Source organism: Anguilla anguilla, chromosome 13 (assembly GCF_013347855.1).
Source record: "Anguilla anguilla isolate fAngAng1 chromosome 13, fAngAng1.pri, whole genome shotgun sequence".
NCBI lineage: Eukaryota > Metazoa > Chordata > Actinopteri > Anguilliformes > Anguillidae > Anguilla > Anguilla anguilla.
Window position 1 is genome coordinate 19,300,777 of NC_049213.1, and position 15,783 is coordinate 19,316,559.

The 15,783-nt window shown below is 45.0% G+C and overlaps 1 protein-coding gene across 1 annotated transcript; it reads left to right on the forward strand.

Annotated features, from left to right (window-relative positions):
- Positions 1-2,045: 2,045 nt before the first annotated feature.
- On the forward strand, positions 2,046-15,519 carry cyldb (cylindromatosis (turban tumor syndrome), b). Its single transcript, XM_035388650.1, has 14 exons — positions 2,046-2,328; positions 3,005-3,530; positions 4,538-4,691; positions 7,541-7,779; positions 8,656-8,824; positions 9,393-9,525; positions 9,664-9,771; positions 10,278-10,357; positions 10,728-10,794; positions 11,506-11,638; positions 12,417-12,525; positions 12,804-12,922; positions 13,217-13,421; positions 13,634-15,519. The coding sequence occupies exons 2-14, from the start codon at positions 3,006-3,008 to the stop codon at positions 14,401-14,403; spliced, it is 2,811 nt and encodes a 936-aa protein (XP_035244541.1). The 5' UTR covers positions 2,046-2,328; position 3,005; the 3' UTR covers positions 14,404-15,519.
- The last annotated feature ends 264 nt before the right edge of the window (positions 15,520-15,783 follow it).

Below are 15,783 nucleotides of genomic sequence, written 5' to 3' on the forward strand. Positions count from 1 at the left end.
GGGTAAGCCAGCAGTATGACCTGCCCCACCACCCCCACTGCACCATTACCACAACCATGGTTACCATGGCAATAGTCTTCCCACAGGGCCCCTGAAATGACTCCCCTGCCAGGCCACCAGGAGGCACCATTACATGGCCAGACCCAAGAACCCTGAACATGCCACCCCACCAGGCCATGACAGACCCCCTCGCCCCTTCCCAAAACCCCACCCCCTACACTCTATCAGGCCCTTCCATTTCACCCCTCAGCACTTCCACATTACAAAACCCCACTCTCTCCCCTAAGGATTTTCCTACCCCAGGAGAAGTTCCAGATGCTGTACTCCTGAAGACCAGCCCAGCCCCCCCATCCAGAGAACTCACAAAAGTAAGCCACAAAAGTCATGGGTGAACAGGAGGGGTCCACGTGGAGAGGCCTGATTGTGGAAGTGTCCATGTTGAGATCAGACCCCAGCTCACACATTGACAAACAGGGGCTGGTGCAGGCTCTCTTCAGACTCTGTGTATTAGCTGCTTGTCAGACACTTTGTGTGTTATGCATTAGCTGCTTGTCAAAGGCAAGTGAACAGGGCACTCTGTCCCAGATCTCTGTTTCAGGAAGTGGTTGGGCATGTAATCTTATCGGAGCAAAACTCACAAGGTCACTATATTGTGGGGTGCAGAGCAAGAGCAAGGCCGTAGGGACAGAACAGAACAGAATTAGTGATAAAGCACCAAGCCCAAAAACAGAGCCAAGGTGCACACACAAGTTTCAGACGTACACAGAGTGCTACAAGTGATCAGAAGAAAACCTTGTCTGATCTCACAGGACAAAAAAGCCTGACAAAGACTTGTAAGAGCAAACATGAGAGAAACATAAGAGTACCATAACTGCTGTACAGCACAACTTTAATGTTATTCAACAGTTAATTCTGTTTATGCTTAAGTAGCGAATGCTTACAAAGTCGGTGATATTTATTTTGCATTCATGCGATTGAAAACAGGTAGATTGAAAATGGGAAACATCTGGCCCAATTTAGGTTGTTAGTACAAAGTGATGCATACTTATTAAGCAATGTGTACATGCATGCACTACCACATACAAGCATACAGACAATTTGCTAAAACAAATATGAAACTAGAGGCCATTCTGGCATGAGCACCTATAATCTTCACACAGTTAATTAGCATTCTGGTCAGTGTTCCAGTAGCCAGAACATCCTGAGATTGCTCAATCCAGACATTCCATGCTCCTACAACCAAACTATGAGTGGAAACAGATAAACATGAATACAGATAAAAATGAAATATTGAGGCCTATTAAATAAATATTGAATCGGTCAAACCTATCCATACATATGTTTGTCCCATTAATGTGCTTGTATGCTTGTACACACAGGGCCAAATTACTTAAAATAATTTAGGCAACATTGGGTAGCTTTGCCTTGGAATACACCTTGTGTGAACTAATTATAGCCAATATTGTTCCTCTAATTTTGTTATCAGTACTTGCAATGACTTACAGATAATGCTTTGTATGTTACATTACATTACATATATTTGGCAGATACTTTTATCCAAAACAATGTACAAAAGTGCATTTCATGGTCATGGACAGCTACAAAACACAGGTTCAATAAGATACGATACTCATTTCGTACAGCTATTTCTAGCCAAGAACACAGTTTAGTTCACACAGTGAACACTATTCTGACCTAATTTATGCCAAGCCAAACTAGGGAGAAGAACAAGCTACAATATTAGGACAAATACAAATTCCCAAAAAGTGCTGGAATATCATGAGGTATCATGAGTGTCATGAAGGGGGGGGGGGGGGGGGGGGGGGGGGGGGGTTAAAAGTGAAATGATATAGGCTACAGTATGTGTAAGTAACTTTTTTGCACCAAAACGTGCTTTTCTTCAGATAAATTATTTGACAAATTATATAAGAACCGCGCAGCATAACCACACTGCATGCATTCATCTGTGGCTGCGGTCAAGTAAATGGGAGTGTCTTCTCAACAGAGCACTATCTGATTTGCAAGAAAGGGGAAAGTGGTGAGTTTATCTCAGATGGGTTTCGCCATTCTTGCGTTTGGAACATCCCACAAACACTAACACTACTACAGAACAATACGACTTCTAGCCTACGCACACGCCCCGAGCGCCCCTTGGAGTACATCGCTGACGTTAGTTTCAGTCAGTTCACAGATAGTTCAAATAGAACACTTCGCTTCAACTTCCTGAAACCAGCGCTTACTGTAGGTCCAACTTTTCCAGCCAAACAGATGGCAGCGCAATACCAGTAGGTGTTGGGGGAAACCGTGAAGCTATGCTGTAGGCAAACGGTAAGTAGCCTACATCCATTTATACCTCATAAAAGTGTCTACGTGTCACCTGATGACGTTTGTAACGTGGACTAACAAACGTTGGCTAACAAATTGAATTGAGCTACCCGAATATCTATATTTTTAACATTAAATGCAAAAAAGCATTAATACCACAGCTGTTGTAATCATGACCGAATAATAAGTTATATTTTAAGCACTATAACACGGAACGTGGGGGTCGGAAACCGGAATAATTTTAGAAGGAATCGCGTGCTTATGGCTATATTAGGATTTGTATTTACCAAATCAAAGATAAGTCAAAGCTGAATAGTAGCCTACTTTGAGACTATGTATATGTATACATATACTTTGTTCATTTCCTGAGTTTGCTTTACTGAAAAATGCCGTTTTAGACTACTCAAAGTCTTTTAACGTTAAACAGCTATCATAATTTTTGACGCTACATCCCCTCTACAAGATTTTTCTTCTCTTCGGAGGGTGACATGTGATTTAACTATTTAATCAGATAAGTGTAGGCTACATTGTGGCGGACTTGTCTGTAACTGACCACACAGGTTTGGAGGAGATGAGGGCGTTTTGCAAGGCACATGCTTGGTGTTTTCGCAGTAGCCTAATCGCGATTGGCGGTGACATTACTGTCTCTGAGATAACGCGGAGGATCTTCCACCGACAGGATGCCTGCTGTCACACTGCCTACTCGGAGCTTTGAGGCAACCGCACGGACGGTCCAACAGTTGCAGGTGGAGCCGCGGCTAGTGGTGGTTATGGAGCGCAAAGAGGGACGGAAGGACAGGTTCTTTATCGTCACCAGGGGAAAGGCCAGAAGCAGCCACAAGGGGGCGTCCAAGGGCTCCATCGGCTGGTTGGAGGCAGAGACTCCGCGAGGGGAGCTCGTGTGCCAGCTGTACGGCAGCTCAGGCAGCTGTAAGGGGGCCGGGGTGGTGAAGTGCGAGGACACCTACCCGCTCTCGCGCCATCAGGCACAGCTCCTGCTCTTCGTCTTGCCCCCGCACAAGAGACTGGAGCTCCTGTGTAACCCGCAGCTGTTTGCCGCCATCTGTGACCTTGCCCAGGACGACCTGGTGATGGTGAAGCACAAGAGAGGCCTCCAGCCAGGGCTGGTCAAGAACTTGATGAAGATCGGGAGGCGGGAAAACCCCAGCGACCTGCTCATGCTGGGGTTTGAGGTGGAGCTTCTGGTAAGAAAAAAATGAGGGCGTACGCACCTCGAAAAGCTGTGCAAACCATGAGGGTAAACTGTACCCACACACTGTTGCTGCTGAACATGATCATGACAATCACACTTCGACTATACAGGTCTCCACCAGGTGAGGTACGATAAATCAGCTTCACATTCATTACTAAAAAATTACTACTTTGTGCAGGTACTAGTTCACCTTTTCTGGAGTTTTGGTGCATATCCCCATGTGATATGTTGAGTTATGCAGCAGGAGAGCAGTGTCTTGTGATTGGTTATCAGGGCTCAGCGATTGACAGCAAATGGTTTTCCTGCCCTTTGTGATGTTCAGTGCTAAATAAGAGACCAGTGTGTGGCTGCCTCTTCTGTTTATGCAAAACTAACTGGATTTAGGAATGTCCCATTACATACATTTTTATACTGTCCATCCATTTGTTTTTCTTGGAAAGTGAGTGTTCGTGTGAGTGTGTGATTATAAATTTGGCATCGTTCAGTCTTTGACTGTAAGGAAAGAAAATAAATCACAAAAGTATTAACCAGACATGTCATACAAGGAAATCCTCTGTTCCACTGTATTCATAGACACCAGTGTAGAGAACTGCAGTTTTCACTCAACGGTGTTTTCCTGTCCATTTGATTTTTCACCAGCATTGCTGCTCAGCCCTGGTTCAGGAAGGCTGTAGGTTCTGTTCAGGTGCTAAAACACTTTGTTGGATGAATCACCCTTCAAGTTGTTTAGCTTCCCTTCCCTTCACTGAGGGTGTACTTTGCTATAAGCACAATGGAAAAACCTGCTTGGTAGCTGCCATACTGCTCTCATATTAACATATTGACAATACTGATGTCACTGTGTCTTTCTGGGAAATTACACAGTATTAACAGCTTAAGGTTAACACACATCTTTCATGTAAACTGTGTAATGCCCCCATGTAGACACAGCTACCCTGAGAACATGGAGATTCACCATGGTAACCGTCAATTTCTGTTTCTCACTGAACTTTGGCATAGGACACGGATCAAAAGTCATCCCCCAAGAAACAGGCTCCACTTCCCCTTGTCAGTGCTGGGGACATCATTCAGGTGCTCCCCAATTATACCCCCAAACCCCAAAACTTCTCTACTGAGAGAGAAAGGCCGAGGGACGGAGACAGGCCGTCAGAAGGTGAGTCTGGTGTTCCTGTGCTGAAAGTGATATTTCTGTTCCATTTACTTAACAGCTTGCGCTTCCAAAACCACTTGTCTGGACCCATCAGCATGCACTTCCCAAACTGTGGGTCTGGACCCATCAGCATGCGCTTCCCAAACTGTGGGTCTGGACCCATCAGCATGGGCTTCCCAAACTGGGTCTGAACCTATCAGCTTGCGCTTCCCAAACAGGACAGCCCCCATCTACTTGCAAGACATGATTCGATCCTATGTGCCTGCTCGACCACTCCGCCCTGCAGCAGGGTGCCTTGTACCCCCTCCCACCCGACCAAAGCGATCACAGAGCTTCTCCTCACTAGCTCCCCAGTGGTGGAACAAACTCCCTGTCCCTCTTCGAACCTCCCCCTCACTACCCATCTTCCGCCGTGGCCTGAAGACTCATCTCTTCAGACTATACCTAGACTAACTACCACCACGCTGTACATTTCACTCTAAATCCCCCTTTTATGACACTTGTTACATGGTGCCCCATCCCAGCACCATCAGTATGCGCTTCTCTAACTGGGTGTGAACCCATCAGTATGCGCTTCCCAAACTGTGGGTGTGAAGCCATCAGTATGCGCTTCCCAAACTGTGGGCCAGCTCAACTAGCGTGTTGTGAGAGGGGTTTGAGATGCTTTGTGAAATGCACAAGTGCTGTTCTGTTGTCACCAAATTCTGACTTTCTCCAGTTTTCCCCCACAACAAACAGGCCCAAAGGTACCATATTGCCTGTGTTTGTATGTGTACAGTGAGTTCCATAATGTTTGGGACAAAGCCTTTTTTTTCTTGATTCGGCTCTTCAAATTCAATTTTACATTTGAATCATACAATTCACATGCAGTTAAAGTGCAGATTTTCAGCCTTTATTAAATGGTGCTTTTATAAATTTTGGTTTCACCGTGTAGAAATTACCACAGTTTTTATTCATAGTCCCCTCCGTTTTAGGGTGCCATAATGTTTGGGACAAATGGCTTCACAGCTGTTTCTGAAAGACCTCCTCCACTCAAAAATGGAATGTGCTCAGTAATCACAAAGGGCCTGGTAGGCCAAGGAAGACCTCTTCAGTCGATGACGAAAGAATTATCCCCATAATGAAGGAAAAAAACTTATAGATGAGAAACACTCTTCAAGAGGCAGGCATGGATATGTCAGTGACTACTGTCCACAGAAGATTTCACAAACAGAATTAGAGAGGCTAGACTGCAAGATGCAAACCATCAGTTAGCCACAAAAACAGGATGGCCAAGTTACAGTTTACTAAGAAGTACCTAAAAGAACCTGTAGAGTTCTGGAAAAAGGTTTTGTGGACAGATAAGACCAAGATTCATTTGTATCAGAGTGATGGAAAGAGGAAAATGTGGAAGCCAAAAGGAACAGCCCAAGATCCAAAGCACCCCTCACCTGTGAAACGTGGCTGCCACTGGCTCACTTGTCTTCATTGATGATGTTACTGCTGATAGCAGCAACAGAATGAAGTCTGATTCATGTTGAGAAGCATCTTAGGTGTTGAACTTCAAGAAAATTCATTCAAACTCACTGGACAGTGCTTCATTCTACAGCAAGACAATTGTCAGAAAGATACTGTAAAAACAAGAAAGCAGTTTTGCAAAGCTGAAAATGGGAAAAATACTTGACTGGCCACCGGGTGATATCTATGGGTCACAGACTCTAAGAAATCATTGCACGCAAAGGATATACGACAAAGTACTAAACATCACTACATTCATTTTTATAAGATTAATTTGTCCCAAATACTATGGTGCCCTAAAATGGGTATCTGTATAAAAAGTGTGTAATTTCTACATGGTGAAACCAGTGTGTATAAAAAATACCCTTGAATAAAAGCTGAGAACGTTCACTTTAACCACATGTGAATTTTTTTATTACAAATCTAAAATCATGGAGCACAGAGCCAAAACAAGAAAAAAAATGTATTTGTCTCAAACATTATGGAGCATCCTGTATGTGACAGTGCGTGAGTGTGCGTTAGTGGGTGTGAGTGGGTGAGAGTGTGTGAGGCAGTGTGCGTGAGTGTGTGTGAGTGGGTGAGAGTGTGTGAGGCAGTGTGAGTGTGTGTGAGTGTGCGTGAGTGTGTGTGAGTGTGTGAGGCAGTGTGTGAGTGTGCGTGAGTGTGTGTGAGGCAGTGTGTGAGTGTGGGTGAGAGTGTGTGAGGCAGTGTGAGTGTGCGTGAGTGGGTGAGAGTGTGTGAGGCAGTGTGAGTGTGCGTGAGTGGGTGAGAGTGTGTTAGTGTGCGTGAGTGTGTGTGAGTGGGTGAGAGTGTGTTAGTGTGCGTGAGTGTGTGTGAGTGGGTGTGTTACTGTGAGGCAGTGTCAGGACAGCTCCTCATGTTTATATTTGGTTACATTTTCAGGCTTTTCCGGACAAATTACATCTGTAATGTTCAGAAAGCATTGTGTGTGTACATGTGTACGTGTGTGTGCCTGTGCGTGCCTGTTTGTGTGCATTCTTGTGTGCATGAATGCATCTGTCCATGTGTGTGTGAGTGCATGCACGTGTGCACATTTGTTTGTGCTTGTGTTTATGTGTGTTTGTATTTTTGTGTGAGCATTTGCGTGTTTATGTATACGCCTTTTTGTGAGCACTTGTATGAGTGTTTGTATTTGTGTGCGTGCGTGTACGCTCCTTATGCTTGTGTATATGGCGACCGTTTGCTTTTTTGCATGGAACTGGAAAAGCAGGTTGAAGGAATGCAGAGAGCGTGTGACTGTGCTGCTGCAGAGGCGCTCAGGTAAAGCCGTTTTAATGATCTCGCCTGGGTCAGGAGGGCAGACTGCTTACGTAGTTCCTCTCCCACACCCGCAGGCATCAGCACACGGGCCATCTCTCGGATCCACTCGCTCCCCAATTTGAGGTCCCGCAGTAGGCAGGTGGGGGGAGGCCCTCAGAAGGTGGGCCGGGTCCCCGCCCTGCAGAGCCCCTTGGAGGTGGGGTCCATGGTGGAGGTGGAGGTGGAGGCAGAGGGCGGGGTCACAGTGTACGGGGTGATGCGGTGGATGGGGGTCCCAGAAGAGCATACAGATGACTGGGCGGGGCTGGAGCTGGTAAGCAAACCATACAGTCTAATTTCATCCTCCCCTCCCCCGTTCTCCTGTGAAATTAATGTACGAATGCGTATTTTTGCACATTGAAAATCTAACATGTCCTGTATTTCAAAATGTTATCTCTTGTTTCTGAATTTACCCTTTTCTCAGTGGTGTATAGTAGCCAATCCGGTTTTGAATGTTAAAAATGTTCTGCAGCAGCCAATGATCCTTTTGTGTGGTGAACAACCGCTGCACAGTGAGTGCAGAAATACCTGAGCACTCCAGGCACTTCTGGTCAAGCAAAACATTTTTTCCTTTGCGTGGGGCATTGGTCCCATGTTCAGCTTTTTCCATAAGTGGATCGTGGTCTTGTGTTCTTGGCTAACTGTATAAAAGGATCAAGCTTATCCTGGCTGCCAAACTGAAACAGTTTTCATAGCTTTTTTATAGTTTCACTACATTGTGACTGGCTGCTAAATTGTTTAAAATTGACTGTGAGGGGAGCTCATTCAAATCGTCCTTCAAATCCAACACTCACAACACTCAGCTTCAGCAAACCTCCCCCATCTCTCAAGATAATCTTGAGCTTTACTGTTACTATTTGCAATGTATCCTTCCAAGATAATCTGATGTTTAAGAACATTTTTAAATAAACAAATTTTTATAGACTCCACCCCCATTGCCTTAAAGATGTTTTCTCTAGCAGCATAACATTCATAATATGCTATAATTATACTATATATAATATACTTTTATCTTTATTCATAATGTCTTCTTTTCAGTAACATTTGAAATAAGCGATTTGTGGCATATTTTGTCAAAGTTAACCTCAGTCGTGTTTAATCCATGCAGAACTACATCAGTTAACTGCAAGGGTGTGTTCAATTCCTGCAGGACTATGAGGTGAGTGGCTGCACTGATGGGACGTTTAGAGGACAGCGTTATTTCACCTGTGAGGGGAACAGGGCCCTGTTTGTGCCCCTGGGTGCCTGCAGGCCAGACGGAAGGTTCCAGTCCCAGCCTGCTGTGGAGGTGCCCCCCCAGTACTGTGACAAACCCTCAGGTGAGGCCAGGGTTGGGGACCCCTGCTTTAGGGTTGCGCAGTATTTCAAGAGATTCTGTACGGCTTATTTTCATGCCAATTAAAACATCAGGGATAATGGCTAAATATACATTATTTATTTACACACGGTAGTGCAGTCCGTAAGTATTTGGACAGTGACTCAATTTCAGTTGTTTTGGCTCTGCAGTCCTGCACATTGGATTTGAAATGAAATGCTAAAGTGCAGGCTGTCAGCTTTAATTTGGTGGCATTTCCATCCATATTGGGTGATGTAATTACAGCTATTTATATACATATTTTCCCCATTTTAGGGGGGCAAAAGTAATTGGACAAATAAAAACATGGTTTCAGGGGCTTTTCACCTTCAGTCTTCTCTTCAGCAACTGAAACGCATGTTCAAGTGGATTCATGACAGGAGATTGACTTTTGTGTGTTATATGTCATGGCAAAAAGCACAAGCAAATTTCTCTCCTCATAATAACATAGTATAACCCAACCAGGGTGAGCTACGGGGCAATCAGCAGGGTGTGGTTTCAGCGTTTTTCCCTTGTGGTTCCACTTTCATTAGACATTTCCGTGGAGGAGGAGGCTGAAGACGCCCCACCTATCCCTGAATCGGAGGCCCTGTCTCTGCTGGAGGGGCGCATGAAGGGCATCCAGGGGCACTACAACTCCTGCTACCTGGATGCTACACTCTTCAGGTGAGCCCTCAACTACCTGCAAAGCTGGGTCTACATAGACATCTGGTCACACACATCCATAAAATAAAATTCAATCAATCAGTCAATCAACCAGCCTACAGCATCAGTCAGTCCCTGACCCCACCCTTGTGTGTGCAGTCTGTTCAGCTCCTCCATGACTCTGGACAATCTGTGCCACTGCACTGCAGACACAGGGGGAGAGCTACTGCACATACTCAGGAAACGCATCATCAACCGTCTCCGCAGGTAAATGCACCTGCAATACCTGTGCGCCTCCTGCACAGTTAAACACACCTGCACCACACGTGCCCCACCTACACGGGTAGACACACCTGCATGCATATGCGCCATCTACACAGGTAAACACACCTGTACCATGTGCACCATCTGCACAGGTAAACACACCTATCATGAATAAAGCACTTGCACAGGTAAACACATGCATCGCACATTAACTGCCTGCACCGGTAAACACACATGTATTACACATGCACTCAGTTGTGCAGGTACCACATATAAACTACCCGCTCAAGCAAAGCAGACTGGTCTGCGTGTGTCAGTGTATGTACAACAGCGTGTAGTGTGCGTGCATCTGTGTATGTGCAGTAGCGTGAAGCGTGGGTGTCTGTGCATGTACAGTACTGTGTAGTGTGCGTGCGTCTGTGTATGTACAATAGCATGTAGTGTGCATGTGTGTGTATGTACAGCAGCGTGTAGCGTGTGTGTATTTAGTCACTGCTCCTCCCTCTCAGGCAAGGCTTTGTTCCGGCTGAGGGAGTGATGAGTTTCCGGAAGCAGTTGGGATGCAATTCCTTCATGACAGAGGAGAAAGGTACACTCCGCCCACCCTCCTGCCATACCTGTGAGAGTAAAACACTGGTTTCATAATTCAGGTCAATTATTGATATGTTTTAGATATTATGACCCCATGAGTGTAGTCACTCACTGGGATGTTACTTGATTTATATATGTAGGGAAGATCTTTAAAACAAAGCATTCAATTTATTTTGTTGTTATAGTACGTAATAATGTACATAATAATGTGGTAAGTGCTTCTTGTGAGGCAATATTGATGGCAAAGTATTTTTTGCTTATTTATGAGAACAGCAGGAAGTGGAATTATTTTAACCTGAATTCATTGTTATCGATTTTATGATTTTATTCTTTGGGAAAGTCTCACGGTTTGTTTCTCCTTCCTGCAGACCCAGAGGAGTTCATCACTCTTCTTCTACAGCAAGTGCTTCACGTGGAGCCACTCCTTAAAATAAGGTCTGATGGGTCCTCCTTACACTCATCATTGCTCCTCATTGTTCCTCACTGCTCCTCACTGTACTACATCTCATCCGTCTTCTGCTCACTACACTCCTCATCCTCTTCATTGTTCCTCACTGTACTACATCTCATCCGTCTTCTGCTCACTACACTCTTCATTGTTCCTCACTACACTCCTCATCCTCTTCATTGTTCCTCACTACACTCCTCATCCTCTTCATTGTTCCTCACTGCTCCTCATCCTCTTCATTGTTCCTCATTGCTCCTCATCCTCTTCATTGTTCCTCATTGTTCCTCACTGCGTCTTTTCACTCCTCTGACCTCCCACAGTGCTCATCGCATCTGTTCATATGAGCAAATGTCTGTATTCATTAAGAAATGTATAATGAACTGAATTCACTGAGTACTGAACTGTACTGAGAACACAGTTCCTTTGCGACCGAGGGATATGAAGCTGCTTGCATGCGGCCTCCACGGATAAGCCACGCCCCTTCGACACAGTCTGAACAAAATCACATGGCTGATTTGAGTGTATTTCTCAGCGAAGTGTACTGCAGCATAGAATGCGGGTGTAGTCTCAAGTGGAACGCATAAATGAAACACAGAGTAAAAAGAGGTTTTACTTGCCTACATATACAAGTCGAGACCCCAAATTGAGAATGAAAGTAGAAAGTAGAGAAGGCATTGTTGGTATGTTTTCCGCTGCAGGTCGGGCAGCAAGACAACCCAGGATGCCTACACCTTCCAGATCATTCTGGAGAAAGAGCAGATGGGCCCCCTACCCACAGTGCAACAGCTGCTGGAATCCTCCTTCCTCTCATGTGACCTCAAGTTTGAAGAGGTGGGTTTGTCACCACAGGATGCTCCTATACAGGAAGTCTACGTTTAATGCAAGGTCGTGCTATGGCATGTCTTTCGACACAAATCCACATCCTGTGACCAAACATTAAGCCACGGCACATGTATTCACTTAATGCGTCAGTAGACAATATTTTTTAATTAAAAGAGAACAAACTGGGTGTGAATTCCATCCAGGCAACAAGCTGCTATTATTTGTGTTTGACTGCTTTGGCTGAGGGGCCGCTTCAGGTTGCGTATCAGAGATAAGAACGCAGTATTGTTCAAAGTGTGTACTTACTAAGTGCCTCTGATATCGCATGCTTTTTTGTTGATCACTTTTTTGTTGTTTTCTTGTTCAATGTTTAAAATGTTTTATTATTTTATTCTACCCCCAGTATTTCCCAAAACCTAGCCTATACCATCTTCCATCTTCAGTTTCATTCATCATAATGTTCTGCAAGACCGCAAGTGTTGTATGTTACATTATACATTTAATATACTGTATGTATATTACATTTACTTTTTAGGCAATTAGTACCAACATACAGTCAACTTTTACGGATGGATGCCTATTGAAGCGATTCAGGCTAAGTACTTTGCTCCAGGTATAAAGGCAGTACTCCACCTGCTGAGCAGCTTCAATGTTTGGAAGAGCAGACTTCCTGTACAAGAGAGAGAAGGTTTAACGCTTGGAAGAGTAGGCTCCCTGTACACACAGAGATGGCCAGAAGGTATAAAGATTGAAAGAACAGACTCATCCCTTTGTCTTTCTGACACAGGTCCCAGCCTGTTTGATGGTCCAGATGCCCAGATTTGGGAAAGGGTACAAAATGTTCCCCCAAATCCTTCCCTCTACAGAACTGGATATTACAGACCTCCTGCATAATGGTACACACTGCTGGAATTTTAGGTGTATTAGGATTTTTTAAAACTAAATGCTGCTTACAGTAGATATGAGTATAGGGTTGTTTTAAATGCAAACACAAAAATAGGTACAGTGGACATCAGGCAAGTGTATTCCGTAAGGGACAAGTGTTACAGCTGTTATTCTCAGACAGGTGCCTCATGTGTTGGGTGTAGTCCCTGTTTGAGAGGTAAGTGAGAGCTGATATTTAGTGAACACACACCCCTCTCTCTCTCTCTCTCTCTCTCTCTCTCTCTCTCAGCTACTCGGGAGTGTTTCCTTTGTGGTAGGAGGGCAGAGGTGGAGTGTGTTGGGTGCTTAAGGGATCGAAAACTACAACCGGGCAGAATCAAACAGTACTGCATCACTTGCAGCACACAGGTAAAACCACACTACACTACACAATTCAGATAAAGTTACACCTGCAGCACATAGCGAAAACTATACTTAGAAAACACAGCAAAAACTACACCTGCACAACAAACCACAGCTGCAGAACACAAGCTAAAACTATACCTTCAAAATACAGCTAAAACTACAGCTGCAGAACAGCTCAAACTACACTTGTAGCATGTAGGTAAAACTACAGCAGCTACTGGCAGAAAGGATTTTGTGTAAGTTCATCGGGTTAAACTATAAGCCCTCACCCCCGTCTCATCCTCCCCCCCACCCCAGGTGCACTCCCACCCTCTGCGGCAGGACCACACCCCCAGGAAGCTGGCAGTGCCAGCGGACTTGCCTGTAGGTGACCCCACTCCTAGGCAGGTGCTGGAGCTGTTCGCTGTGCTCTGTATCAACACTAGCCACTACGTCTCCTTCGTCAAGTTTGGCCCCGCCCCCCGCTCCTGGCTCTTCTTCGACAGCATGGCAGACCGCTGTGGTGAGACACCAGGTCCCTCCCCCTCCCCCTGCCCCATTCCACCCCCGAGTCCATAGCAGTCATTCTAAACGGAGGTCAAGAATGAATGGTATTCATTCTAAACATACAACATTCAGACAGTCCTATTTACACAGCCTTTTCAGTTTTTTAAACAGACGGAGTTTGTAGTTGTGCATGCAGTCTACTACAGGATTCCTCTTTCCTCTCCTCAGGGGATGACCAGAATGGCTACAGTGTTCCAGAGGTGAAGGCATGCCCAGAAGTGGGTGACTTCCTGTCACGGCCAGAGGAGGACCTCGCTATTGACCACAGCAACACTGGTGATCTGGTGAAGAGGCTCCTGCAGGACTCCTACATGTGCCTGTATCAGCGCCTACCAGCACAGAGGGTGGTGCCAAATCACCAAACATCACCAGCACAGATAACCATGCCAAATCATCAAACATCCCCAGCACAGATAACCATACCAAATCGCCAAACATCACCAGCACAGATAACCATACCAAATCGCCAAACATCCCCAGCACAGATAACCATACCAAATCACCAAACATCCCCAGCACAGATAACCATACCAAATCACCAAACATCACCAGCACAGATAACCATACCAAATCGCCTAACATCGCCAGCACAGATAACCCTGCCAGATCACCAAATGCTTCCATCACAGGTGGCCAAGCCAAATTGCCAAATAACACCAGCACAGATAACCATGCCAAATCACAAAGCATCATCAGCAAAGGTGACCTTGCCAAATCACCAAATGGCTCCATCACAGGTGACCATGCCAAATCGCCGAACATCACCAGCACAAATAACCATGTCAAATCACCAGACATCACCAGCACAGATAACAGTGCCAAATTACCAAACATTACCAGCAAAGATGACCCTGCCAGATCACCAAATTGCTCCATCACAGATGACCATACCAAATTGCCAAACATCACCGGCACAGATAACTCTCCAGTCAGTATAACCACAAACAATGTCTGCTTTTACTCTGACTTTACACGTTTCTTAACAGAAAAATAGTCCCTTTTTTCCGATGGACTTAACCAGTCCCCCTCCCAATTAAAACATGGTCCTTGGTTCTTTAACTTTGAGTAACAAATTAAAATGATTTCCTTTTCCCAATATTTAAAATATCACTAGTTCAATGCTCACTGAGATTAATGAGAAGTATTGGGTATGATTCCACAAAATAATGTTAGACTTGCTGATGTGTGCTTATAGTGATCGCTCAAAGTGAAGGTCAATCTGTGGCAAGGACCTCCCCCCCCAGCCAGGGCAGAGCGTTCCTACGGCAATGGTGCTGTGACCTTGTGGCAACGCTGCTGCGTGTCAGCACCATCAGTCACACCACTGTTTTGGGAACTGCGTGTTTTAGCCGTGCCTGAGCTGGTCATGCCAAAGCAGATGAAGGAGACACAGATAGCAGCATGCTCACCCCCTCACGGTCAGCCAAGGCCAGCTGATCACACTCTAATCAGCATGTGTGGGGGGCAGCACGGCCATTTGTTCCACAACTCATTCACTGTAATGTGAACTTTAAATGAATTTTAACCCTTTGAAGAGATCTGTTCTCTGCACTCCTTTGCCTCCTCCTTGGCCATCCCTCTTTTCCACTGATTTGTGTCTCTGAATCTATGCTTTAGCTCAAACACTGAAACAGGGTATGCAAAAATAATGATGAAGGACAGTATGATGTTAATGTTAAAAACATGCACTATATCCACAATAATGTGACATTTTTCTTTCATTAGATGAAGACTGTTGAATAGCCCAATTATACAAATGAAGGTTAGTACAGTATTGCAGCTTGCAGGATGAAATAAAGAAGATTTAATAAGTAAAATGAAGATGACAGGAAATGTGCTGCATTCTCCCCTGCTCTTGTCATAAACCGATTACCTTCCTCTACTCAAATGATTTTATCATTTATCATTGCCAGTACACGGTCTGTCACTTGTTGATGACTGTAATTTAGCTGAGGGTTTCTGGGTATATTTAAGTGTGATTGAGTCTATGTACACTAACGATGAGAGCAACTGGATTTTTGTTGTTGAAGATTAAAAACATATACCCACTAATATCTGGAGTGAGTGTTCGTGTTCAGCTTGGCTTCACCTTACTGATCTCACCTTTCCTTTTGGGGCACTACTCGGTTCCTGGCTGATGGATTGGGAATCCCAGAGGAAATGGTTTGTTTTGGTTATTGCAGGCCGTTTGCTTGGGGATGCTGGCAGAAGCAGTTGATTTGAGGGATTTGTCCTCAAACCTAAAAGCCTTCTTTAACCTGCAGCAGTGGGGAAATTGACGGGCATTGATTAAGAGGTGTCTGTCTGTGAGGCTTGGC